The sequence below is a fragment of the Thunnus thynnus genome, chromosome 1, assembly GCF_963924715.1.
Source record: "Thunnus thynnus chromosome 1, fThuThy2.1, whole genome shotgun sequence".
Classification (NCBI taxonomy): Eukaryota; Metazoa; Chordata; class Actinopteri; order Scombriformes; family Scombridae; genus Thunnus; species Thunnus thynnus.
Window position 1 is genome coordinate 11,934,535 of NC_089517.1, and position 27,309 is coordinate 11,961,843.

Below are 27,309 nucleotides of genomic sequence, written 5' to 3' on the forward strand. Positions count from 1 at the left end.
GTACCACTGAGGACACTGAGGTTGTATCCACTGTATTTATTTTTTTATCAATCCTGAGGGGACCCACAGTAAACAATTAAAAACTTAGATATGGTAGATGTTTTATAAGCTGGTTTCAGTATTTTTTGACAATAAATTTAATCTGTTTAAAATGTACTACTTTTGGGCTAACAAAATAATAAAGAAGTAAAGGCTTCAGCATTTCTCCCGAAAAATATCTCCTTAGCTTCTGGTCAAAGTTTGAAGGCCAGGATTTCCGTTTTTCTGAAATCCTGGCAACAGCCCTGTCTGTATGTATCTTTACACCCTTATACCACTTGTCCTTTTCCTTTTCTAAATTAATGTCAGTAAACACAGGTTATATGTCTTATATCCACTAAGTTACATTTGACATAATGTTCTTTTTGCAGCTGACTGAGAAGGAGATGGTCAGCTTGGCCAGTGTGGACGTCGAGGACACCCTGCAGTTCCATCTGAACATCAGCGACCTGAGCAACCGTGACCACATCCTGGAGTTCACACCAGCCTTATCCACCCTCAGTGACCATGTGCGCTACAACATCGACTATGGAAATGAAGAGGGCTACTTCAAGATCAACCAGAGAGAGGGCGTCAGCTACCTGCATCTGACCAAGAAGAAGGCCCTCTCCCCAGGGGCTTACCACCTTCAAATCAGCAGTATGGCCCTCTACAGGAAGAAGGAGCTGGCTGAGCTGGAGGACAGACATGATAAAGACTACCTCACAGGACAGCTGGGAGACATACTGAAGATGAGGGTGCAGATAATCCTCCATTAACCATCACAAGACTGAGACAGGCAGATGTTGCCAGCAGCTGCTAATCCATTGTCAGGCTCACACTCCCCAAAAGGCCAAACATCTCTGACTCTGGGTCAGTGGTTGGGGGCAACTTCTGCTTGCTCCAAGAAGGAGAAGGGCTCGCCACCAAAGAGACAAGAAGGGGGTGGGGGGATGGACTGCATCATTCGATTGCCAAAGATGATTCTACATATCATAGATACAATTTCTGTGGAAAATGTCAGCTGAATGAGGCAGTATGAAAGATTTCAGTCAAATGAAGAACATATTGCCCTGACACACAACTTAAGCTGTGTGTAAAGCACTATTGAGAGTGTGAATAAGGTTTTTAATTGTAGGGTTTAATGTTGTATAATGATATGTGGAATCAGGTGCCACTTTGAAAGGCATGTGGACTGCAGGAAGCTCTAAAGGCTGAGTTTTTTAGAACTCAGTTTAGGTGGATGAAAAGGGTGAGTCCCAATAGTCTGAAATAAATTCATTTCCTCCCCTCAGGTAAATGACAGAACAAACCTGGATTCATTAAAGTAAATACATTTCTCCTTCCCCCAGATATTAATTTAATGGAGTGAAGATGAAAAAAGATTATGAGAATGGTTAGGAGAGGAAAGGAACCCACTATGGACTATTGAGATGTAGCCATGTCTGAGCTTGAATGACTCCTACTGCATATTTAAACTATGCTTTTCCATCTTTCCTACTGACTAGAATAATTCATATTTACTGGTGCTAGCAACACAACCACATAGACTTCTGAATGCACTGTACTACTATACAAAACTCAGTAGTCAACAAGATACAGTCCCATCGGCCATTCTGAAGATTTCATGTCTTTGCAACCGTAACAGCTAGCTTCCATAGCCTGTCTGCTCTCCTCTATACTACATGTAAATTGTGTTTATACTGTAATAATCAATGCCACTTTTAATCTATGAAACATTTGTAAACTAGAGGAAGCCCCTGGAATAGAGGGGTTTGTAATGGTGCTTATAATGACCAACTACTTCCTTTGTAAACTGTGTATACATACACACACCTGCACACACACACACACACAATACACATTGATGATGCCAAACCTGGGCCTTCATGATTATGCACTGAGGTCTTCGTGGCCACACATTCTCTCACAAGTACAATCAGTGCTGCATTGCCACGGACCAGCCTGACACCAGTCTGTGTTCCTGTTCACATCAGTGAGGGTTTAGTTGTAAATTCACAATAAAAACATATTTTTGGTGTATATGTATTTGCTGCTGTGCTTTCCCCTTTATCAACAATGAATCACTAAGTTCAGCAGTGGACTGCTAGCCTCATATTGGCTCCACCTCTTCTTCAGGTAAACCCTGGTCAAGTGCCACATGATCTCTGAATGTTTCAGCATGAAACTCACAACACCCCAGAAGGATTAAGGTCACTAAAATGGCTGAGGCAACTTATCCTGCACTGCCCCCTTGTGGCGCTTTAGAGAGCTTTTTTTTTTTTTTTTTTTTACTTCACAGAAGGCCTGACAACAGGAAGGTTTATCTGATTTAACTCTAAACTTTATCAAGAATATGTGTGTGAATGTCCCATTATACAAATAACACTCTCAAGAGTATAAGAAAAGATCTTTATTAACATGTTCAGTACGATTATTTCTTAAAATTTACATTACTCAACAATATCAGGAGCTTTCAGTTGCGTCCAGTTGATCCAAAACCTCCATCACCACGCTCTGTGTCATCAAGAGTCTGAAAGAACGATGACATACACACATGTGAGAACTCTACTGCAGTAGAGGAATGGATTAGTTGACAGTTTGCAGAAGCATATTTGTAAAAAGGTAAAGTATATGCTAGTATTGTATTCTGTTTGACTTTCTTACCTTTTGCTCCTCCAACTCTGGGTAGCAGATTCTCTCACACACCAGCTGAGCAACTCTGTCACCCTTTTTCACTGGGAGACAAAGAGGAACAGAAAAATGATAAGTACATGTAAATGAGATATCTGTAAATGTTGCAAAAGCTCTGAACAATTATGGATAGCAAAATATTTGAACTGTTATTCATTCTTTTTCATTAATTTAGAGGTGAAATGAAAAATTACAAGGTGCAATAAGTGTGAAGGTTAAACAGATATTTTATTCTTAGATTACTTTTAGCCATTTGTGTTCCCTTAAATTTCAGTCGAGGCAGTAGGTTGAGGTTTGTATGTATGTAGCTCTACTGTCATAGATAGAATGACTTGGGCGCCCCAGTAGCCTCTACCACTCTCTTCCCCAGTATTTCTTCTCTCTACACAGTCAAGGACCAAAATATAATGCAATACTCTATTGAATCTGCTATACAGTATGTTCTGATTTTTTGTGGATATTTGCCTTACTTGACAGCACCATTGACACTGATGGCGAGGGTGTGATAGATATAAGAGTTAACTACTGACAAACCAGAAACAGATTTATTGCCAAGTAGGTTTGTACATACAAGGAATTTCCCTTGGAATTGAGCAGATTCAAACTCAAGATATTATGCTTACATGACGTGTGCCACAAATTAGAGTGCAGCAAGAGTTGGCTTTTTGTTATTGTCTTATAGCAAATCTTTACAAAAACCTGACTGCGGATGACACTTTGTCACTATTACATTAACTAGAGGCAAAATTATCACTAACTGTCATCATCATGCTCCTCCAGAAGAGGTTCAAAAAAGCATCAACATTATGGTTCTATATTAATGTTTCACCCTACTAATAAACTCTCTGGGCAAACTAAAATTATTGCTGGTGCGTGTGAGGAGACGCTTCTTTCACTGATGCCACTACTCACCTTCAAATGTGTCCTTGCTGAAGTTAAAGAGAACAACTCCAACATTGCCTCTGTAGTCCTCATCTACAACTCCAGCTGAGGAGAACATAAAGAATGAGAGAAATTAGAATGAATCACATGACATGGGTTAAAACATTACCTACCCATATGGATTCTCATCATAGTTAAGAAGGTACATGCAAATAAACTCACCACCAACATCGATGAAGTGTTTTGCCGCCAGTCCAGATCTCGGTGCTGAGAGGAAATATGCCAAAAATATACATTAGTTATGACCTACCGTTATACAAATAGTGTAACGTTATGCACCAGTGGAAAGCACTAACTAGTTTCACACACAGCAGGAAGAGTATGTTGCAGGGTTGCATCAGCTCAGAAACACTCACCCACTCTCCCATAACAGCCATGTGGAACTGCTATCTGGATGTCTGTCTTCACAATGGCCTTATCCATAGGACCGATGGAATAATCATATGCACTGTGCAAAATTCAGAAAATTAAGGTTAGCTAGTTTGCATTACATTACATTCATTTGACGGATGCTACTATACAACGTACAGTAAATACATTCAGCCTCTGTAGGAACAAAAGATAAGTTTACAACAGAAATTTACAACAGGATTTAAAATAAAACGCTCTTATTTCGTATTTGCAGGCAGTTAAAAGAATGTGGTCAGAATGCATTAAAAAGTGCACGCAAGCTGCTCTCATCAAGTCATTTGTGAACCCAAACATACTTTTAATAAGTGTAACCAACCTGTAGAGGTCATATCCTGCAGCTTTTGCTGATCCTCTGGAAGGTGTTGTGGCGTGCTCAGAAAGTTTAGCGAATTTGAGGACAGGTCTCTCTTCAGGCTTTGTTTCTGTTCTTGCCCTCTTAGATGGAGAAATTGCAGATGCATCTGTAACTTCTAGGACGGGCATGTTGGCAAAGTTTTCACAGTTAAAACCGACAGAACACTAAACAATTTCTGCTGACTAAAGACCAACTATTCGCTAACCTAAAGACGGAGCAACAACCGACTAATGCCAGGTGAAAAACCCTCCAAGCTTTTGCCTCAGTTTCTTGGCGCTCTGTGTATTCAAACGAATTTCCCGCGCTGGAAGTTGCGCCAAATTAGCTCCTCCTCCGAACCGCCTACTTTTTAAACAAATACGTTTTTATACACCGCAAAACGCAGCGAAGTCAACTCTAGTGGCTTATATAAGCTGCTACACATCTGTCATTGAGCGTATTGAGGAGAAAATACATTTTAAAACTTGATATCAGTAAGGAAGTGACGATGCTCTGTCACTATGGCAACCCTTTCGACTCGCGTTGCTGTGTCGTCTTATTCTCGCGATAGGTAGTGATATAACCAACGTCCGACAAAATAATAATAATAAAAAAAAAATCAACAAACCACAGAAAATAGAAGAAATCTTTAGAGTTATACGCCTTAACGTTACTTTAGCTTTGCACCAGTATAAGTTTAGCGTAGTGTTAGTGTTGTTTGTGTGTTCAGTACACGACAGACAAGCTGCAATTCAACATGCTACTGGTTGTAACGACAGCAGTCAGCTACAAGATGCTAGAAAGGCTAGCGAAGCTATAACGTCAACAAGCCCTTGACATTTTGTTTATGGTAACGATATCCATCCTCAGCTCTTGCTTGCCTTTGTTGTGAGTGCGCATCCGAATGTGAAATTCCCTTCCTACGAAACGTGGGGCAGCATCAAATGACGAAAAGCACTGTTGCTGGAGATTCTTTAGCCTGAGCAGTGTTCGTGTGTGTGTCATATTGTTAGTCGTCTGCAGGCTAACGGCTAAATGCTAACGTCCTCTCAGCTGACTGCAGCACTTCCTCCCCCGGTGATGCAGCTCTTCACTCATCAGCAGAACCTTGGTTCATGTTGAAACAAAAGCATGTATTTTTCACCCTCCCTGCGACTGGATCAGCCCATACATATTTTGTTAATTATTTTTATTTATTTATTTTTTTACGTTTACTTGATTTGGAACACATTTTAATTAGGGGGCTATTTTTTAATGATCATAATGTAATCATGTGATTTAATCATAATAGAATAATAGAATAACGGTAATGGCACATATAATCCATTCGAGTGTGCAGCGAGCTCAGTTCTATTCACTTTCACTGCAAACTGTTTGCAGGTTTGAGGCAAACCCACAAATAGCCAACATTTGCAGCCAGAAGTCAAGTCCATGCTGCCCCCCATGGGAAATAAACCAGCATTGCCATTTAGGATGTTGACAATTAAGATTGACATAGTCAAGATTTTTATAAATGCACTCTAAGCCAAAATACTTCTGAAGAATCATTTTACATTAAATACATTTGTATTTGCTGGTGATTAAAGTGTCCAGATTAATTTATGGCCGCACCAAATTTCTACAGAGTAGAAGTATTTTGATTGATAACACTTACACTTCTGCCTTCGACCTGAAGAGATGAAAATGGTGCTCTTGATCCATCAAATTTTCATGCAATGCTCATTTTCATCATTTACATAGATATAACAGTTTCTTAATGCTACGCTGACTGCATTATCCAAATCCATTATTCACTTTGATTTATGGCTCATAAGTTTGTTTCGCTATGCTCTTCTGATTTTAAAGGCATAAAACTCTTGGCTGTCCTCAGTCTGACATTCCTCTTTCTTTTTCCACTCTATTTTTTTTTTAACATTTTTGGACACAGTGCTGAACATATGGGCATGTTTTATTGAGCCTTCATCCAAAAAATGACATGAGACAACAAGTACAGCTCAACTTTTATTCGTTCTTAATATCAGTAAATCACAATTATATATTTAAATAGGAAGACAGATAAGGTAAAACACACAGAGGAATTGAGTTTACAAGCTTTAGTTTTCATCAAACAAAAAGTGTACTGAGAGTAACCTTAACAATATTTAAACAGTATAATGTGGAAGAGGTAAACAGCTTTATAATAGCAGTGTATTTTAAACTTAGTGAATATCAAAGAAAGCTTACAAAATAATTTTACCATTATTGTCACTGTTTAAAAAACTAATGTAGCCAATATCATGCTGTTAATCATTTATGAAATTTTTTTTTTTTTCAAAAAATATTCAGCAGTGAGTTCAAACATCTACTATATACATTTATTTTACAATCACGGCACCAGGCAACGCAGTCACTCAGTTTAACCATTGAAAGCAGCCTTGTATCCCTGCCTGAACCCCAAATTATAAGCTTGTCTTAGTATAACATTATTGTTCGAAGCTGTCCATTGTTACGAAAAGCTTAAACTTCGCCTGTGCTCCCAAATTCACACTCAGACTGTCTGACATTCTCTAATTCATTGTCAGAAATATATATTTCCTTATTTAGACCAGTCTTGTTCATCACTAACAGCATTGATAGAGAGCTCTGGGTGCAGCAGAGAAGTTAAAAGTTTACATTGGTAACAAGATTTCGCTATGACTGAAACTTTGTTTTTATTATACCATAGTCAGCTAAGCCAGGTGAATACTTTTAAGATTTCTTTCAGTTATGTCTTATATTTTATTGTATGTATGTATGTATGTATTGTATGTATTGTTTAGTGTGACGACTACAACTGGCTGTTCCAATCAGACTTGGAGTTTGAATCCCCTCATCAGGACTTCACTAAAAATGGTGGATTGTGTTACACAGTGGTGATGGTCTGGAAGACTGAATAATATCATCCAAGGTTCTGGTACGCTTTATGAACATGGTTCATCATTATGGTACAACCTTTCATTTTCCTTTCACGCTACCTAGTACTCTACTACTGAGCCTGCAAGGTGCTCAGGAGTAGAAAGTAAGCACACTCTTGTGGTTTCCTCTAATTAGCAGGGTGGGTGGAAGGTCCTTTGTGAGAGTGTCCAGCCAGGCCATGTAGAGGTGATCAGAGACAGACTTACGGGCAATTGGCATGCTCCTGCAGAGGATGAGAGAATATGTTAGACACTTTTTCATCCCTCACTGGATTAAGCTCGGTGGTTCAATGTAACTCAGGCAACAGTTAGTTATACTTACACAATGACCAGATTGGCTGATTTGGAGTTTTCCTGAAGCAACTCATTCAGTCGTACCTGGAGGTTGGTCTGTAAAACAGGAGCAGTTATCTCTTATTAATGAATTTCAACCTCATTTTGTTGTTTAACACATCACCTCCACCCAAAGTAATACAAAATAATATCAATGCTGTATTGAAAATCTTTACTGCAAGTTTGTGGTTTTACCTTCTCCTCAAATGTCTCCAGCTCTTCGTCAGTGATTTTCCAGGGATGCTCTTTCCGCAGGGCTTCAGCCTGGGCGGTGTCTTTAGACCCCTCATGCAGACGGAAAGGCTCAATCATGTCCTCTAACTTCTTCAAGCTGGAGGAAAGGAGATAAGAACATGAGCTGACTGCAGAAAATATTTATTTTTATCATATAATATGCTGATATTGTGAGGTGATTACATTTTACTATTACTATTGTACCATCTGGTAAAAATGCAGTTACCTGTCAGAACTGGGTTTGACATGGATGTCATCAAGGACAATGATCTCACTGTACTTAATTCTGAATTTCTCCAACAGTGACATCATCCTGCAAGACAGATAACGACACACTGATTAACTTCAACATAAATGTTTATGTTTAATATTTTTTATTTAATGCTAAAGAACAGTTTCTCTAAAGTGATGCTGTTGGCTCATGAATTTTCATGTCTGCACATTACGTTGCCAATTAATTTTCCTAATATAACTTCCCCCTGATTAAGCCATAATTGATATTGAAACATTAATCTTTTTATACTCACTCCTGTTTATCCAGCTCACTGCGTTCAGGCTGCCCTGCAATGAAGATCCTTAATTTACTGTCTTTCCACTTCTTCCTGGTGGTTAGGATGTAGGGGAGCAGCAGGGTAAGACCTGAAAGATAGTGGAAAAGTAGTTTTATTGTAAAACCAATTCGATATGCTGGTTTTATGAGTTTATATTTCACCTCTGTTATGTTTTTGCACATGCCAGTTTATCTCTACTCGTCTATCACCAGGAGATCTCAACAATGCATTTCCATGAAATTTGGCGGACAGATCAAGCTTTGGCAAGGACACAATTGATTCAGTTCTGGTGGTGCCAAATTGAATGCATGTTTTAAAAGTTGTGAAAAAACTTAGTTTTTGACAGAGGTAATAGCAGTTTGCATTTTGCAAACAACTTCTAGTTAACCATCTTTTCCCTTTTACGGGGGTTTCATTTCTTCAGGTGTTTGTTTTTTTTATCAGAATTCTTCAGTCCGCTGGTTGCCTGCATTATTATCAGGGAGGCTGTGTCTCTGTGTAGGTTTCTCTTGGAATATATAGGCAAGGTACATGAGAGAAAGCCGCCTAGGGGAAGCAGCACCCACCTCCATCGTCAAACAGCCACCACACATCAATGGTGCCTTTAGGCTGTTTCTTCTTGAACTGAGAACTGGCCTCGATCAGCCTCTCATTCATCTTGGCAACCTGCGGGGGCAGAGGGCCGCACACTGACACTGAGAGAGAGAGAGAGAGAAAAAGATAGGAGAAATGAGAACTTGATGAGAGAGGAGTAGTAGGAGGGAATGTATCAGAACACGGAGAGTTAAGTTGGATGGGGAAACTAGCGCAAGCCAACATTAAGAGCTGACTCTACATCAGCAGGAACAGCCATCTTTCAGGTCTAATGTTCCAATGAGTGGGACGCAGATTGCATACTAACAAGCATCCCTGTCTTGCCAAGATGCAGCTCAGTGGTGTGTGTGTGTGTGTGTGTGTGAGATGTAGAGACAGAGACGGATCGAGTGAGAGGTTGCAAGAACACTCTGCTGTCTGGTTTAAGGGGCTGCTCTTGAGAGATGCTCTTCAAACTGGAACGAAAGGGACCATATTATTGGATTACACCCTCAGAGACATCTTTAGTGGGAGCATTTGATTTAATTATATCTCAATGGGAGTGTGGAGAAGTTTCCAGAAAAGATGTGTGCTATTGGTTTCATTTGTTAAATGTATGTTATTTTATTCTTTGGATCAGTGGATATGTGAGTGCATGTGTGTGTGTGTGTGTGTGTGTGCGTGTGTGGGGTGGGGGATAGTGAGTGAGATACTGAGATACCTCCTCTTTGCACATATTTCAAGATCATACTAATCTATTGATGCAACCTTTAGAATCTCTGTGCTTTACATAGCTTGTGATGGCAGTCTTAAATGTAAGGTAGGATTGTAACTGAGAGAAATAACTGTTGATACCTCTGGTGGTGAGCACTTGTGTCGAGGACTTTCTGGTCTTCCTGAACAGTCCTCTGGAAGCTTTCCTTCCATTTAGGTCAGTCTCCAGTGATTGTTGCTCTTTCACTGCCCTTAGCATCTCCTCTGAAAGACACAATCAGATTTCCACTTGACAATAAACCTATAATCATGGTGAGTGTGTGTTACATTGGTTTGGATTCTCTGTTATTGTAAAGATTTCTGCAGAGACAGAGAAGCAGTAAACTGGTATTTTATTTTAGCAGCTTATCTGTTAACTACCTGACCTTTATAAATACTTTGTAATCTACGGAACAAAGTGCCCTGCCTTATCAGAATTATTTTATTATAGTGAGTTACTGTGGGTCGTTTTAAGAATAAAAGTTAACACATTGCAGCAGTGGTGCAGTTTTTGACAATTCATTTGGTTATTCTTTGGCAACTTAAAATAGTCTGAGCTGATTTAAGGTCAGTTATTACTATCTCTGTATTTAGAAATCATCTTAAGACCTAGATTTACAAATTGATTTTTCTTATTTATTTATCCATTTATTGTGAGTCTGTTTATATGTTTGCTGCTTCATTTATTTAGGGCTGCTCTTTTAAAGCCACTTCCTGTGTTGTGTTTTGTCCTCATAATGATTTAGGAGCTCCTTTAGATTAAAGCACATAGCCTCAATAATTTTTCATACTGACCTTCTGCCTCGATAATATGTGACACATCAAGTCCCTGGTCCATCCTCAATATCACTGTTCCATACTCAAAGTCAAATGCATCACTGTCAAAAAAAGGAAAAGAACAAGGACACCACTTTAAAGCAAATATCTCCTACTTTTGTTTAATTATTGGTTGCAAAAATTGTTATGTATGCATTTATGTGAGTATTTATTTGTGACTTACTGCAGCACTCCCACATAGCTCAGCAACGCCTCTGTGCCTGCAGTCCTCCAGTTCCTCTTGAAGCCTATCATCAGTGTGTTAGGCTTCATACGACCAAGACCAGAAGCCTGTAAAAGCACAACACTCGTAGCATAAAGATAAAACTCAAAATCAGAATGAACTGTTTACTGAAGAAACGCAGGCACCAGGCTACCCTGCAGTTATATAAACCTGATGTGCTCATTAACTGGGGAAGAAAAAAACAAATCTCCAAAAAGTTTCAAAATGTCCCAGACAAGGAGACTGTGAAGCTGTTTTACTGCCAGAAGTTATGACCAATCACTCGGCAGATCTTTCCGTGTCTGCAGGGACTCATCCAATTCAGTGTTAATCAATTATAGCTTTTAATCTGCTGCGCTGTTTGAAGTAAGCAGTCCTGACAATGAACCAAGCCTTATCTCAAGTTTGCGATAGCCAGAGCCATAAGACTGTTTTCCTGCTCCTCATTAATTATCTCCTCTTCTGGCCAGATCCTTAAGACAAGTCCAGGCCAGAGTCATAACACAGCAATAGATTCTCAGTGTTGAAAGGAAGGCATTGGTCAATAAAAACGGTTTCTGCAGTGTTTCAATCTGTCATTAAAAGTCTCAGGTTATTCATTAATGGACTGGATTCTTCTGGGTTAGTTGGTTTGTTTGTTTTTCTATTTAGTTAAAGAACAGTGTTATATATCATGACCATACTGACCTGCAGCAGGCTCTCAGTCCCTTCCCTGAAGCTTTCGCAGGCCACAGCAGCGTAGAATGCCTTGCGTTTGGTTTTCCTCAGCCACAGCTGGTTCTTCTCCATGCCAGAATTCATCTCTTCAAGGGCCTCTGATCTCGGGCCCTGGAGAGGTCAAAATATACATTATATTATAACAACTGTGTGTATGTGTTTGTGTGAGTGTGTATGAGAGAAAAAGAGATCCCACACACTACCTGCACGCTTTTCCTATTCATAAGACACAACTGACCCTAAACTTTAGTCTCAAGATATCCAGACAGTTGGCATTTCTCTCATCCCTGCTTGATATTCACTTGAATATCTACTGCATGTGATGTCTGCACATTAAAATCACTTGTGCAAATCTCAATTTGAATTGGAGGTTGATATTTAAGGAAAGATTTGTGAAAGACTATATATTCTGCCCTGATAATATCCATGGTTTGCATTTGCAAATCATGGAAATACAATATTATCTTACCACAAACACTTCACAGGAGAGACAGAGTCCATAGTTCTTTGAAAAGCCATGAGCCAGGTCTAGGAGAGCCGGTCTGGTCCGTGCTGAACCTGTCAATGCTAAGATCTGAGGCCTGAGAAAGGAACAGGAATATTAGTCTGAACATGTCTTGTGTTTAATGTTTTGGTGTTATATATATATATCATAATACCAATACTGTTTTGAATTATATATTTGCACTGATGCATCGCACACTTTTACCTGAAGTTCTTGACATGATCTTCTACTCCAGATAGTGACAGAGCATTGCTGACTGCACTCACAAATGTCACTGCCTGCGTGGATGAACCCCAGTTCACATCTGGTGAGAACATAAGAGGCATAACAGGTGAGTTCTAAGATACAGGCATCATGAATGTAGGGCTTACCTCCAAACATGTGAACATGTACAAACAGCTCACCTGGCTTCTTGACTGTCACATAAATGTAGAGGAGGATTTCAATGGCATATGTGAGGAGAGCAGCCCACCAGTTGATAACAAACATAACACCACAGCAGAGCACCGCACCCAACAGGGATAACCACATGTTGTAGAATTTATATGCTGGTCTCCAACCTAAGAAAAGCATAACAGTAGTTAAGACCACAGTCAGTGATTGCTCACTGTTGTAAAAGTGATTTAAAACATTAAAAGTAAGGTGTAGTATTGACTCTTAATATCTTACTTTGACTGTAAAACAAACCGAAGTCTAATTATCTAATGCAACTCAGTTTGTTCTAGGAAATTTAGAAGCTTGTTTTTATATATTCACTTTCATTTATATATCACTTCTGACCCACCTGGAGACTTGGCGTAGGATGCATGGAAACAGGAGAAATTTATGAGAGCATAAGATGCCAAGAAGAAGTTTGAGATGATAGGAGCAATGACATTGAGATTACCTAAAGAGACAAAAAAATGATAATAAATACATCGGAATCACATTTGCATTCAACTTTTTATAATGCATAAAAGTTTATATATTTTTTTTGCTAACTGGATGACAATAAACACATTTTTTACTTTTTAAAGAAGCATAAAACACATTTATAAAGTACACCATGTCAGTTGTTATAAGGATATTATGGCCAGGCCATGATAAACAACTCAACTAACCAATGAGAATGAAGCCCACAGAAATAATGAAAGTGAGGACGTAGCCACGAATTGGCTCATTGTTCTTGCCATATCCCTTAGCAAAGAAGTGCAGGGCCTTGTAGATGTTGTCTTTACACAGTGCCTGAGGAAAGACAGAGCTTGAGTTAGAAAAGATTGGTTGTTTTCAGGAGTTAAAAGCCACAATCTTGTTGTATCTCAGTGGAGAGCTATTTGAAAATGTAGCTTTGCAGTTCCACTGCATTTAGAAAAATGTCTGGAGTTACTGACCTGGAAGACTTTGGGAGCACTGACAAGGGAAGCCAAGGCTGATGAAAGGGTGGCTGAGAACGTTCCAGCAATGATGAGGGGACCAAATCCAGATACCATGGTCATCACCTGACCCGGAGGTGAAGAAAGGAGAGCATTAAAAATGAAAAAGGCAAAAAAGAACTCTTACGATTAGAGTTTCGAGGCTGTTTACCTGGAAGTTGTTCATCAAGCCAAATTTACAGTCATCTACTTCACAGGAGGAGAAATCATAGCCGAGCTCACAAGCAGCTACTGCTGAACCATTGCAGTGATGATTATTGCCGGTAATGATGTCAGTTATGTTTCCTGTGGCATCTCGGACAACAGTGGCAGCTGAACAATTAGACAGAAGAACAGACACATGGATTAGGAATTTTTAAAAGTCTAACAACGATATAAACAACGAAATAAAACATTTTCCAATGTTTGTATGTGATGTCAAGATGTCAAGCTAGCTTGCTCTCACAGCTGAATGTGTCTTAATCGTGTGTCAACTGTGTCTAATCGAGGTAACTATTTAGTGAGGTAGTTTTTTTATATGAAAAACACAAATGTAAAATCACTTAAGTTACTTTTTGGAGGTGCACTTCATGGATTATTGTACTTACAGACACAAAGGGCAACAGCCAGGTAGGTGATACCAGTGATTAAGATTGCCAGCAGGGTACCTTTAGGTATGGCTGCTTGGGGATCCTGTAAAATAACACAGATCTATGTTAGAAGATTTCATATTCCAGTCTGTTTCTGTGTTTAAGATATATGCAAAACTGTAAATTAATAAATAAATGAGCGTAAATTTGTTTTCTTTACATGATTCACTCAGGATATAAGAAGTACAAAAAATACAATGTTGTTTCAGTTCTGCCTCCAGCCTATTGTTTAGAAACCTCTGTTCAATAGCAGCTAATGATTCCTATGCTTGGTTCCTATGCAATGATGTCTGTATGAGAAAGTTACCCGCAAGTCGCCAGAGATGTTGGCTCCAGCCAGGATTCCCGTTGCAGCAGGGAAAAAGATGGAAAACACTGAGAAAAAACTCTCACCATCTCGAAACGCTGGAGCAAAATTTTCTGAGAATATTTTTTCTGTGAAAAGTGATTGAGAGAAGGAAGAGAAATGAAGAGAAAGGGAGAAAATAAGGTTAACTTTGTGAATGAATCCAATCTTTTTTAGGTACATTTCTGTTTTGTTTTTTTTACAGTTTAATAGTATCCTTACCGTTATAATTGAAGAAGCCTTGGGATTTCTTAGTCTCAGTTGCAGGAATGAATGTTCCCACAAATACGTTCACTATGGCCACCAGCAAAATAATGAGTAGAACAATCTGTGCCTGTGGGGAGAAAAGAATTAAATGGATTAAAATTATGGTTGGAAGTTTTACCACAACAATCCCAGAGACTAGCATGATTTGCATCTAACCTTGGCCTCCCATTCCATTCCAGCAACTGATATGGCCAACAGCAACACCACCGTAATGCATCCGACGATTCTGATGTCATTTATTTCATCCACCATAAGGGCATCATGCTCCTGAGTATGACAGAAGGGAAGGAAGAGGAATGGGTAAGTGTTTAGTCAAATATCTGGGAATGAGACGTTTCCACAATTCCTGATCATTATAACGTCGCACACCTTGAGCAAGTCAACCACTGTCTCAGCGAATCCCACCACATACATGGCTACAGCCACTGCATTAGCAAAGGCAAAAATCAGACCAATCGACCCTCCAAACTCTGGTCCCAAACTGCGAGATATCAAATAGTAGGCTCCTCCTAAAAATGACAAAACACATACATACAGCAGTGGATGATTAATCACCACATCACTGATTCATTGATTTTGTGTCAAGTCAAGTTAAGTAGGCTGTAAAACATAGACGGCTTTAAGAGGCGACATTCAGGTGCAGTTTTGAACCTTGTGTCTTTACACATACTGTCCTCCTGGTCATTCCATTCTCTCAGTAAAAGATTTTATGTCAGAGTGAATGTGTGTTATCTCAGGCTATATAAATGTATAAATAATGTTTAAACTGTTGGTACCACTGACAGACAGGGATTCTGTAGTAGAGTATCTGTTATGAGTAGCTGCATCGAAATGCCTTCAAGAAAGGTAGGTCAAGACTTGACTTCAGTTATTTAGTGTCTACATTTCTGCATATGAAAATGTCTTATCATGTAAGTTGACAATGCATTGACTTACCTCCTCTGACCACACCATTAGTGCAAATGGCGGACATGGAAAGGCCAGTAATGGTGGTCACCACACAGCTCAGAGCGATGACCACAATTCCCAGACCTGAAATACACACACGTAACAGCTCAAAATAATTGTTTCTAAACTACAATTTATTCAGGAGTTTCATTTTGGTGATCAGTCATTAAACATTTTGATTGTTAAATGAATCCCTCCTCTCCACAGTCACATTTAAACACAGTGAGAGTCAAAGTCCCAGACGAGCCTTGAGGCTTAAAGTTATGGCCGTCTGCTGTACCTGCTCTGCCTATTGCCTGTGGCATTCTCGGCTTCTCAAAACCATTTAGTTACGCCGCCTGAACAAAAGCTGGTGCTGATCGATAGGTTATTAAGCAATGAACACACTCATGAAGCCATTCACACAATTTCCTCTTTCTCTCTGCTTCTTACACACACACAAACACACACACACACACACACACAAACACACACGCACTGCTCATAGAGGTTTGGCTCAGCAACTTCAGCAAGTTTAGATCATTAACAGAACTCAGAAAAGTTATCTCAGTTGAATCTGCCTCAGTTTAATACTTCTTGCTAACGAGCAGAAGACTATAATCCTTTAATTGTCCATAGTCCCGAGAATAGCGGCCAAACAGCACCCCTGATTTGTCCTCAAAATACAGACTTGCAGGATCTGGCTGCTGTTGCCCCAGACAACACTATCAACCTGAAAAAAATCATCAATGATGGAAAGGAGCAGGGCTGACAGGAAGACTGAATCAAGTCAAATCAAGTGTGTTTGTATAGTTCTAGAGCTGCAATGATTAGTCAATTAATCTATTAGTTGCCAACTATTAAATGAATCGCTAACTATTTTGATAATCGATCAATTGTTTTGAGTCTTTTCCTACAAAGGACGGTAAACTGAGTATCTTTGGGTTGTGGGCTGCTGATCGGGACAAAACACAAGATTTGAGAATCATGAAAATACTGGATAATGAAAATAATTTTTAGTTATATAGTTCATTGTAGTTCATTGTCACATATAGAATCTCAGTTGGCTTTATAAGGTCTATAATAGCAACAGTCCCCAACGCATCCAAAGCTGTATTGGAAGAAAAGGAAAAACTTGCTTAAAAACTTAAAGGTGCAGTGTGTTGAATTTAGTGTCATCTAGCGGAACGGACTTGGCAGAAATAGAATATAATATGCTAATTATGTTTTCATGGGTGTATAATAAAAATAAGAATAGTTGCGTTTTTGTTACCTTATAATGAGCCCTTTATATCTACATAGGGAGTGGGTCCTCTTCCACAGAGCCCGCCATGTTGCACCGCCATGTTTCTACTATAGCCCAGAACAGACAAACCAAACACTGACTCTAGAGAGGGCCTTTTGCATTTTTCATGAGTTTCATGGCCATCGCAGGTTTTTTTACATGCTTGGAAGGGATGGGTATTCTGTTGGTTGCAATCTGTGACCTCACCGCTAGATGCCACTAAATTCTACACACTGGTCCTTTAAGCACATGCAAATAATTGAAAGAAGGTAGCCATAAGTGGAGAATGCAAGGTACAAAAAATGGACAGACAGATTGGGCAGTTTGTTGAAATACAAAGCTCACACTGTATCCCTGTTTGCCCCAAATGACCAAGATGTACTGTGTCTCTGTCTCACTCACCCCAGCCTGCCTGTCCAAACACCCAGGACAGACGGATGAACAGCATCACACCCCAGATGTTCAGCATGCATCTCACCTATGGAGGACAACAACAATTTAGTCTTCAGTTAAGGTCATTATTTATTATTGTATATAGTAGCATACCAATGATATAACTCTGGATTACACTTCAAATCAAACTTGTCTGAACTGGTTGTCAAAACCACGGTTACAATTTAAATGACAAACCGGAGCATCTGTAGCCCAATTAAAAAGACAACACAAAACATCATTTGGGGACTTTTCTGATCTGCTTGCCAGCAGCACAAATGATCAACCAGCAGCTCTTCAGCAAATGCAAATTACTCCCAGACTCTGGTCTTGAAAGCCCCATTTGGCCCCGCTGTGTTATCGAGACACATGGAGCCTCCACTTGCCAGGTCACAGTCATGCAGAGCGACCCTGCTTCTATAAAGCAGAGGGAGCCCGTCATGACCCAACATAACTCACCAAGACACCCCTTATCCAGCCAAACTTTACTGCTCCACTGTTGTTCTCAATGGGCTCAGCAGACTCCACATCATCAGAGGGGGTCCCGTCACTCCCATCGCCACTGTCATCCACAGTGTCTGGCACAGAGATTGCTCCATTCTGTTGGGAAAACAGAAGAAAATATAAGAGAAGAGAAACATGCAAATTTGTCTTAAAAGCTTGGATACATCCATGTGAATCTGCCTTTAGCATTTTTGGATTGTAAAAAAAAAAAGTGTCATTATTATGACGTTTCACTCTTCGGAGCAAAGTCCGTGTTTTCTGAGCTCACAAGAGATACAAGCTGTCTTTTCATGTGGGACATGTGTTTGGCTTTCTCTTGCTTTCTCTGTAATACACATGAGAACTTAGAGAGGGAGAAGAGTCCATGTGGTTTGATTTGGATGAAGATTGATAAAACATTTGCAGTGCAGATTACACTGGTGTGTGTCTGTCCTTGAAAACTGAAGAGAAAAATGGAGAGAACAAGACAAACCTAATTTTAACTTTCTATGAAGATGAATACTGACTGTTAAATGACTCTCCAGCCTGACGCTTATGCTCTGACGTCTGATGTAGTGTAACCTCTCAGATGCGTTTCATTTCTAAGTTGTAGCCTTTTAGTTGCAGTGGCGTGGTGTTTGTGATTACAGCAAATGACCGTTATGAGTAATTTGAATTTTCTGTAATTTTGTGCCAAGATCACAAATTAATTCAAAGTGTAGATAGACAAATATTCCAGAATTAAATGTACCATGGTTGTTCTCTGTTGTTCAAATCAAACTAATTATATTCTCAATAAAAGTATGAGTCAGATAAGTTTAATTAGGTAACATGGGCTTGGCATCAGCAATGTGTTGCAACTAGTCTCCTATCCTTCCAGATGAATTTGAGGATTCTTCCCATAAATCACCAGCAGCTACTGGTCAAGATCTTTTTGTCGAGAGAAATGATGATTGGGTGATAGACCTTACACATTTGCACCATATCTTGCAACCTGTCTTCCTTTTTATTTATTGCTGTGAAGACTGCTAAAAATGTGATTTTTTCAAAGCACTGTGAAAACAAGAAGTTCAGAAATGCTAATCTAATTCCACCTATAAAATGAAAATGACCTCTAACCCCATCTCTTTTGCAACACAAGGCAGTATAACGATCTAATAAAAAGCACTAAAAGTCTTAAGTGTGTCAAGCGTCTAAGCTCCAGAAATAACATTAAGTGTCCTATTCAGTTTCACAAGTCTTTAGCCAAAGAGATAACGACTGACCTGTGGACACTGAAAGTCATGGCACCGTGTGAATGATGTTTGAATGATTAAACTGCTGTAAACTGTAAAACATCTCATTTCACTCTGTTTTGAGTCTGTGTAGCTCAGGAGCTGGGAAGGCTGCAGCAAAGAGCGCTGTTACAAAATTGGCAGATTGAATTTGGGACTCAGAGAAATCAGGTGTAAACTACTTTCTGCAGAAGGTGAGGTGAAGGACAAACATGTGCAACACAACAGAAAAAAAAGGATATAGATCTTGTAGTACAGAGAAAACAGAAAAACCAGAAGAGAACATAAGTGATGAGAATGTGTATAACTCATATTTGCCAACTTTAACATAATCTCTCTCTTTGTGTCTCTCGCACACATATGCACTCACCTTCTGAAAGATATCGTGGAGCTCCTGGAGGGAAGGTCGCACAGCCCGTTGACCACTCACACTGCCCGCATTACGATAGAAGTCAATGTTGGGCACTCTGTCCAAAGTGTCATGACCAAAAGCACTGACCACCGAAAACCGGACAGCCCGGTTCTCCCCGTTAGAGAGGCTCGTCACTTCATAGACAGGAGGCCCATCCAGTGTCGTATCATAAGCGGAGTTAACATACTCCCCTCCGTTAGAACTGATCCTCTCCATCAGGAATGCTGAAGGAAATTCTCAGATTTAAAAAGTCAAGGATGAAACTGCAGTGTAGGTCTTAAGTCTTCAGTCATCCAACAATGTTTTAAAAGAGCAGAGCACTGCATCAACTGGTATGGTTATCCTTGTTTATTGATATGTAGACTAGTTGAGATCTCCTCTGCTACTCTGAGCTTCTTGTGCTTAGACTGAGTTTGTCTTAAATGGCCCACCTTTATATGTGCCAGGGTCATACACAGGCTGTCAACTATTGGCTAACTCTTTGGATCAACCCTCAGAAAACTGGACGAGGGGTGTCAGATATGTCCTTGCTCCATCCTAGGGGACACAAAGGCATTGCTTAACGATTAACCAAGTCATAAACGCCAAACGAGAGATAAAGGCGCTCATTGCCTGAGATCTGGAGAATTGATTACTAATATTATTGTCTGAAGTGCAGGGCATCAGCACATGTTGTCCTGTGGTTGCAGTTTATGGGGCTATGTGTAGTATTTCCTCAGACCAATGAGCCCTTTGGATGAATCATCATATCATCCATATAGAAGTTCCCACTTAAAGAGAGCTCACATAGTGAAGGAGGAAAGTTTTCAAGGTTACAGACCCATAATGATTTGTATGACTTTGATCAATAAAGATAAAGTGGAAAAAATATAAATTTCATAAGGGATATATAATCAACAAGATATAATCAATAGGAGCAGTGTGAAAACAAGCTGAAAATCAATCTTATGGTGACTTAAATGCTGGGCCCATAAAAGTTATACATCTTATTAAACAAATGCTATCTCTCATAATACTCTTAGCCACAAAGTGTTAAGAGAGAAAGTTGGTAGATTGGCTGTAAGAGAAGAATGAGAGTTAATATGAGACTATGAATTACAGGAACATGCTTGAGGCATTTCTCTATAGCCACATGACTTCTGAAGTGCCTTTTAAAGACCTCTTAACAGGTAAACTTCCTTATTACTGATATACCACAGTGATTTATGTGTACAGTGAAAGGCAGGCTAATGACTCTAAATCTGACCTTGGCTGTATCGCAAGCTGAGAAAAATACTCTGGCACGTGTTGTTATGTGAAGATTGAAAGGAAGCTATCAATTGGACAATGCTTATCAGATTCGGAAGACAGTGGTTCAAAGTTGTTACCACTTTCTTCAAGAATTATACCGACTGAGTCATGCTGAAGAGAGAAAATTTTCCACACGGAATGTCATGGCTTCTGCATGACAGCTCTCCACTCCCCTTCTGCCTTTGTTGTTTTATATCTCACTCAGAATGCAAGACGTAAATATAACTGCTAATGGTGACATTAATCCTGTGACATGTTCATTGTCAGATTTAGAGTTTATTTTGTTTTTAAAACACAGCAAGATCTAATTTTACGCTACATTGCAGTCCTCTTAGTGCAGTTAGAGATCCTCAGGCCCTACCGACTCTCCAATACTCTGGACTTTAAGGTGATTCCTTTTTTTTAATATCAGAGGTGCTAGACTTTTGTCTGCTCTGCTTGAGTAAATTCTGCAGGTCTCCTCAGAGAACTGTTGAGCCCCTATGGTCAGTCCTTAGCAGCGGGTGCATATGCTCCAATTTGTATGGACTACATAAGAAGAGGCAAGGAATCTGCACTCTACTTAATGTCCAAAGGGCTCAGAAGAGGCAGGAAAAAATCCCTCTGCAGCATTTATCAAACCTTGCTCTGCTCTCTGCAATGTGAAAGACGTGATTAAGTGCAAAAGTGCATACAGCAGCAGACAGGAGTCTTACATCTTAAAGGGCTGCAATAATTAAAAGGGTGGGTAAACCCTATAGCTCACCTCAGCTGCTGGCCAAGTCAATATATCCTTGGTAATTATATATAAACGTATGTTTATCAGAAACACAACAAAATATCTACAATCAAACAAGATCTATTATATACTCTGTTATAAAGAAATGTATTGAAAATATCAGATATGGACTTTAAACTCCAACTTTCATCGAATGAATTGTATCAACTGTTTTTTGTGCTTACATGACAATACAATAATCCATCTCAGACCAAAACAAGCAATCCCAAAATTTACAAGAGAAAAGGTGCAAGACTAAGATTTTGCATATAGATCCTCAGGCTCTGGACTCAAGACCTAACTGCTGAACTGTAGTCTGCTCTGCCAGAGGAAGTTTCAAATTCACCATTTAAGCCATACTTCTCTGGTGTGCATAGTAAATAAGATATTTGAATATGGCTGATCCCACTTTCTTTTAATTTATTCAATTTAAATGATGAGCTGAAAGTTTGAATTGAAAATTTTAATATTTCTCGGGTATCCAGAGGATCATTTCGCAGTGTAAGTACAGTTTTTAAAAGTGAATTATTAAACATTATAGCTTTATAATCATTAAAAACTATTATAAAACATTAATTCATGTCACGGTAGGTAATCATTGACCTATCCATCCATAAAGGCGTCTGGAGGTGATCATTATAGTTAAGTTCAAGGCTAAAATCCAAGACGGCCTTAACTCAGGTATTAGATTTGACTTGAACCTTCATGTCATATCTGACAAATCTCAGGCTTCAGATTTGACATGAGGGCTCCGACTCAAGATTTTAGACTGACTCCAGCTTATTTCAGAACAGAAAGCAACCAATGCAGGCATTTGAGGAGGAGTATTGTGATCTTGTCACCTTCATCATCAGTATTTGCAGCAGCAGCGGCAGCAGAATTCTCCGCTCGAACCACTGATAAACTGTATTTGTGTAGTGCAAAAAAAAATTACGCTACAATACAGTCATAGGCATAAAACAGAGCCTTTTTAATTAATAACAAAACACATAAGCTACAATATTCACCACTTCACTGACTCGACTGTCTCAAGCTATTTTTTACTGCACTTAAAATAGCATAGCATTAATTGTACATTACAGCAAGCAGTTTACTGTAGATAGCTTTGGTAATAGAAAGGCTATTGTATCTTCTGGTCTTATCACAAGGACATTAGCTTGTGAGGTCCGAAGACCACAAGTAATAAAACTGATGATTGATAATCACCAAAAGCTAAGGTTCACTATTTGACTGACTCATTAGTATAGACTGACCCCTATACTATATAACAAGCATTCTGTAAGCACTGAGGTCCTATTTTATGTAAAATCCAACAGCTAAAGTGTAATTACATAAGTGTCCTAATTTCCCCTTTGCCCCAAAATTAAATAAAAATCACCAAAAGATAAACTTTTCTAAACATTTTGACTATTCCTGATTATATCTGTTTACTGTCCAGTGCTCAACTCATCCAGTCACAGCAAGCTTTACACATATTTTGCCAAAAAATATTAGGTAAAGAAGGATTTAAGGGAATCACTGGAAATATACACAATGTAATTGTAGGCCCAGTTTTAAATTTTTCCCCAAAGACAAGACTGGGCACAGTAGTCTACCTTCATTGCAACAAAAGAGGGGAAAGTGATTTATGGTATTCTAAATAGACTTTACATATGTATGCAGTTAGGACAACATACCTGACCTTACTGCATACTGAGATATGAAAATACAATACAAGGTAGACACATTTGTTAAAATGTGATTGATTTACAACCCTTGTTAAAAGTTTGGTTGATTTTTCTTTTAAGGTTAGTGGGCTTGTAGGCTGAAGAGGAAAGGGGCAGTGTTTTTTTCCACTAAAAATAGATTTCAGATAAGGATGTCACATAGGTGACAGAGATAATGATGCAATAATGATTGCATTCCTGACAAATGATGTGTGTCAAGAGAGGTGTGCCCAGTGGCCTGGACTCTGACTGTGAACTGGCCACAGGAGGAAAGACTGGTAGGCTCTGCAGAGCCTGTCTTATTACCAGACTGTCAATGGATGCCGGTGTGTATTGCTTTCTGCTGCTGCATTAGCTCGTTTCTCTCTCTAGACCATTGACGCACTTACACACACATATCACAAACTCCTGTAAGAATTGACTCATCCCAGTGTTACAGTTAACAGTCTTGATTCACCTCTTTTTCTGCCAGTATTGGTCTAAAACACCATCTCTACCCCTCTCCGGTGCAGCAGCGATGTTGGACGACTAGACAGGACTGCCACACTTTAAAAGCATCTGCTTTGTCATCCAACGTATTTGTAAACCGGATCTCACAAACATTATTGTTTTATTCCATATGCTTCAATGATTGCAATAAGAGACCCAAAAAGCACAGATTTGACCAACAATATTTTAAAGTGAAGAAATTCTATTTATTTCACATTATTGAATCAAATCTATATCAATGAGAAATCTCTACCACCAGCTGAGCAAGCAACAGGTCAGGAGACGCACTATCTGTCATCATGATATGCCACACACTCGCGCGTACACACTCACACCCATAGACACACATACACACACAAACAGGTGCTCTAATGTTTCTAGATGAAGGCACATAAACCCATTGAAGGTCACAGTAAGGCAGATTCACAGCAATAAGGAGAAACCGTGGACCGTAAAAATTAGCAAAGGAACACTAAAGACTTTGACCAGTCTGCCATGTTACAGAATCTCTGTCTAGGACGGTCCTGTCTTCTTCTGTCCTCTGTCTGGAAGGAAGAGAACAGGTGAGGACGGGTGAGGATGGCTGAGAAAAGGAGGAGAAAGATGTTCATGTGCAGTGCTGACAGACATCCCACCTCTATTTTCCATATGACCTTTTCCTCTGCAGACAGGTAGTGAGAGTTTCTCCTTGTCTTTAGAAAACTAGCAGCGCTAAGAGAGAGAGAGTCTTTCCTAGTTTCTAATCCTTATTTCTCTTAAAAGTTCTTTGGCTTGATCGCATCAGCCAACCTTTAGACAGAATGCTTGACAGACGGAACAACTGACAGTCCATAAATCAACATTATCATTTGTCTTCTCAGACAGACAGTGTCAAAAAGTAAACAGTTTTTTAAACAGTGTTTTTTCTTTCACTCAGACATAGAATTTTGGCAACATACAGTATACCATCATTCAAAGACAGCAGCAGTACAAACTCTGAGAGTTGTTTTTGCATCATTTAGAAACAGTAACACCGTAATGTAAATCACAGTTTGTTCAGTTGCCTTTCATTGCATGACTTCAAAAACCAAGACACCATGGAAAGGACCAATCTGTACGCACAGCAGCAGCAGCGGCAGCAGCAGCGGCAGCAGCAGCAGCAGCAGCAGCAGCAGCAGCAGCATCCCATTGAATCACCAACAGATTGGGTTTGATTAGTCCACACAAAGCACTAGTTTGACATAATACCCTGTATCCAGCCATATGCACTCTTGTGCAGAACAGCTCTGCTGTGCAGATAGGCAACCATTCGTTTTTCCCATTCTTAGTTCACATAAGGAATCTTGTCCCTGAGTCTTCAAACTACTTCTGAATAATCCCACTGCACCACACCCTGTCGCACCAGAGTCCACCTCTTGCTGTTATCATCTACAGACATTCAACTTGTAGGTATGGGTTAAAGGGAGCTTCAGCCATTTCCATGTAATTTGATGAGCTGAAATGCACACCCGCTGGCAGAAGGGCAGAGAATATGACACAGCATCTGCCTCACACTCAGTCAGACGCACACAACAACAGACATATAGTCACATACAGTAGAGAGGTTCTACACTGGCTCTGAACTAACAGTGCAAAGACATTGAACGACATACACAGCTTCAGTGTCTTAGTTCGGTCCGTCACAGAGAGATGTCTTAATGATGTGTCAGTGTCAGGTGCAAGAGTTGTGCAGGGCTGTGGCCTTTGTCTGTTTGCATGTGTGTGCATGTGTGCAAGTGTGTTAGTGTTCATGTGAATGCATGTGTGTATCTATAGGCATTTCTGTTTGCATCTATGGATGTGTGTGTCCCTGTGTTAAGTAAGGGCGTACTCAAACGTCCCTTTCTCCAGCCCCTCGATGCCATCAGCCCAGTTGGAAGAAGGCATGCTGCTGTAGGGGTCCAGCAGGATCCTGAAACACCGAACTATCAGCAGTCCCAGGAACACCAGTAACATCCCCACGAAGGCAAATGCTGTCTTCTGCTCCAGGGTCAAAGAGTGCGCCATCATGTCGTTTCCGCTCATGGCAGCAAGGGAGTGGTTGTAGTGGACGCTACACATGGTAAACCAACATCTAGGTGCCTCATCTCTCCTCTGATAGGGTCAGGCGTTTATAAGCCTGCATGTTACCTGGACAGAGATTATATGATGTCTTCAGATTAGTGCTGTCTTGTCTCTTGTGCAGAGAGAATCAATTTAATCAACCTACTTCAATATTACTAAACACTTAATACATATAGTGCGTATGCACTGAGAAATAAGAGTGCAGTTACGGAAGCAGAAATATAAAAATAGCAAAAATTCAGTGTTGTGAAATGAACTGACCATGAAACAGGGTTTACAGGTATCTATAAATAGCCTCTTTTGAATGGGGTATCTAACAGATGTCCGTTCGATCTCTCTCTCACTCTTCCCCTCTGGGAATTTTGCAGAAAATTACAAAAGGCAAACATGAACAGAAGAGTGAGGGAGACTGCATGAAGATGGGTTTAGTCACAACAATTAAAGGACATCTGTGCAGGAATACGAGGCAATGCCATGACTACATTTCTTTAAGTCGGGTTAGAATTACAATGTGTCGCAGTGCATAGCCAGCTGTTAAACATAGGCATAGCATTAAGGTATCAATGAAAACTCATTCTCACGAAGACGTGACGTTATGTATGTTGGGTTTTAGAAGAAAAGGCTCTACCTGTTGCGTGTGAGCAGATGCCTGCCAGACAGTGTAATTCCATTAGACAAGAAAGCGACGGTGATTGACAAAACATGATCACAAAATTGTCATGGTCACACAAGTGGAAGTCTGCTTCTGTCATTCTTTTCCTCCCAAATCTTTCGTATGAACACAAGCAGCAGGTGGCTCGAGTGAAAGGAAGGGAGGGGGTTAGATGAGAGAGGGAGGGTACATACAGACAGGGACAGGGGAATGAACAGAGAGAATTGGGAAAGACAGACGAGGGAGAAGGAAGTAGAATGATGAGGAGGACACTGCACAAGTATGCATGGTGAGAGAGAGAGAGAGGAGAGAGGGAGGGAGTGAGGTGGGGTGAAGAGAGAGACTGCATTAACAGATTTTCTGTTGTGGATGTCTAAGCAAGAAAAGCAGCCGTCTCACCGTCATTATCGTGCCATCTTCACAGACCTGTTGCTGCCGTTTCTTGCGAACAACTCCTCTTTCTTGGAGACCTCAGACATATATCCATGAACCCATCCATTGCTGATATATTGAATGTGCTAGGCTAATCTCTCATCAAAACAAAAAGCTAGAGATAAAGAGCGAAACAGAGGCAAGGGAGAGGCTGGATCAAGCTATGATATGTGTCTCTTCTCAGAGATACTGCTCCCTTACTTGCTGCCTCCTACTCATTATCATTCTGTTTCTCTATCTCTCCCTCCAGAAGCACGCACGCTTGCTCCTGCTGCATGGCAACCACTTGTTAGTCTCACTCAGCTGCTCTGCTGCCTCAGTCATTCACAACATTCCCCCCCTCAGCAACACCAGGACGGATGCAGCAGCATAAACAAGCAATCTGCCTCTTCTTTTT

General features: G+C 39.9%; 4 protein-coding genes across 5 annotated transcripts in view; 1 reads left to right on the plus strand and 3 right to left on the minus strand.

The window, feature by feature from the left end:
* Positions 1 to 2,067, plus strand: part of fbn1 (fibrillin 1) — a 66,136-nt gene extending 64,069 nt beyond the window's left edge. The window contains 1 exon segment of the mRNA XM_067584685.1: positions 411 to 2,067. Coding sequence (XP_067440786.1) covers positions 411 to 797 — 387 coding nt within the window. The 3' untranslated portion in view covers positions 798 to 2,067.
* Positions 2,068 to 2,416: 349 nt separating this feature from the next.
* On the minus strand, positions 2,417 to 5,467 carry dut (deoxyuridine triphosphatase). 2 transcript variants are annotated; one of them, XM_067584708.1, is made up of 7 exons: positions 5,281 to 5,467; positions 4,382 to 4,535; positions 4,011 to 4,102; positions 3,817 to 3,861; positions 3,625 to 3,699; positions 2,686 to 2,756; positions 2,417 to 2,551 (listed from the first exon to the last, which is right to left on the minus strand). In XM_067584708.1, exons 1-7 carry the CDS (start codon positions 5,402 to 5,404, stop codon positions 2,495 to 2,497), a joined length of 618 nt encoding a protein of 205 aa, XP_067440809.1. In that variant the 5' UTR covers positions 5,405 to 5,467; the 3' UTR covers positions 2,417 to 2,494. The 2 variants fall into 2 exon arrangements, with proteins under 2 accessions (XP_067440809.1, XP_067440815.1); XM_067584714.1 differs by lacking the exon at positions 5,281 to 5,467 and having other exon boundaries at positions 4,382 to 5,243.
* A 920-nt stretch (positions 5,468 to 6,387) lies between these two features.
* Positions 6,388 to 19,924, minus strand: slc12a1 (solute carrier family 12 member 1). The gene is made up of 26 exons (XM_067584696.1): positions 19,463 to 19,924; positions 17,795 to 17,935; positions 17,306 to 17,381; positions 15,628 to 15,723; positions 15,061 to 15,200; positions 14,848 to 14,958; positions 14,647 to 14,758; positions 14,386 to 14,513; positions 14,037 to 14,121; positions 13,601 to 13,761; positions 13,408 to 13,515; positions 13,138 to 13,261; positions 12,822 to 12,923; positions 12,442 to 12,597; positions 12,242 to 12,341; positions 12,002 to 12,113; positions 11,503 to 11,643; positions 10,777 to 10,883; positions 10,572 to 10,654; positions 9,879 to 10,001; positions 9,017 to 9,145; positions 8,427 to 8,538; positions 8,126 to 8,212; positions 7,861 to 7,996; positions 7,655 to 7,722; positions 6,388 to 7,556 (listed from the first exon to the last, which is right to left on the minus strand). The coding sequence occupies exons 1-26, from the start codon at positions 19,718 to 19,720 to the stop codon at positions 7,424 to 7,426; spliced, it is 3,129 nt and encodes a 1,042-aa protein (XP_067440797.1). The 5' UTR covers positions 19,721 to 19,924; the 3' UTR covers positions 6,388 to 7,423.
* A 4,006-nt stretch (positions 19,925 to 23,930) lies between these two features.
* On the minus strand, positions 23,931 to 27,164 carry ctxn2 (cortexin 2). Its single transcript, XM_067584738.1, has 2 exons — positions 26,880 to 27,164; positions 23,931 to 25,894 (listed from the first exon to the last, which is right to left on the minus strand). Exon 2 carries the CDS (start codon positions 25,823 to 25,825, stop codon positions 25,580 to 25,582), a length of 246 nt encoding a protein of 81 aa, XP_067440839.1. The 5' UTR covers positions 25,826 to 25,894; positions 26,880 to 27,164; the 3' UTR covers positions 23,931 to 25,579.
* Positions 27,165 to 27,309: the final 145 nt, after the last annotated feature.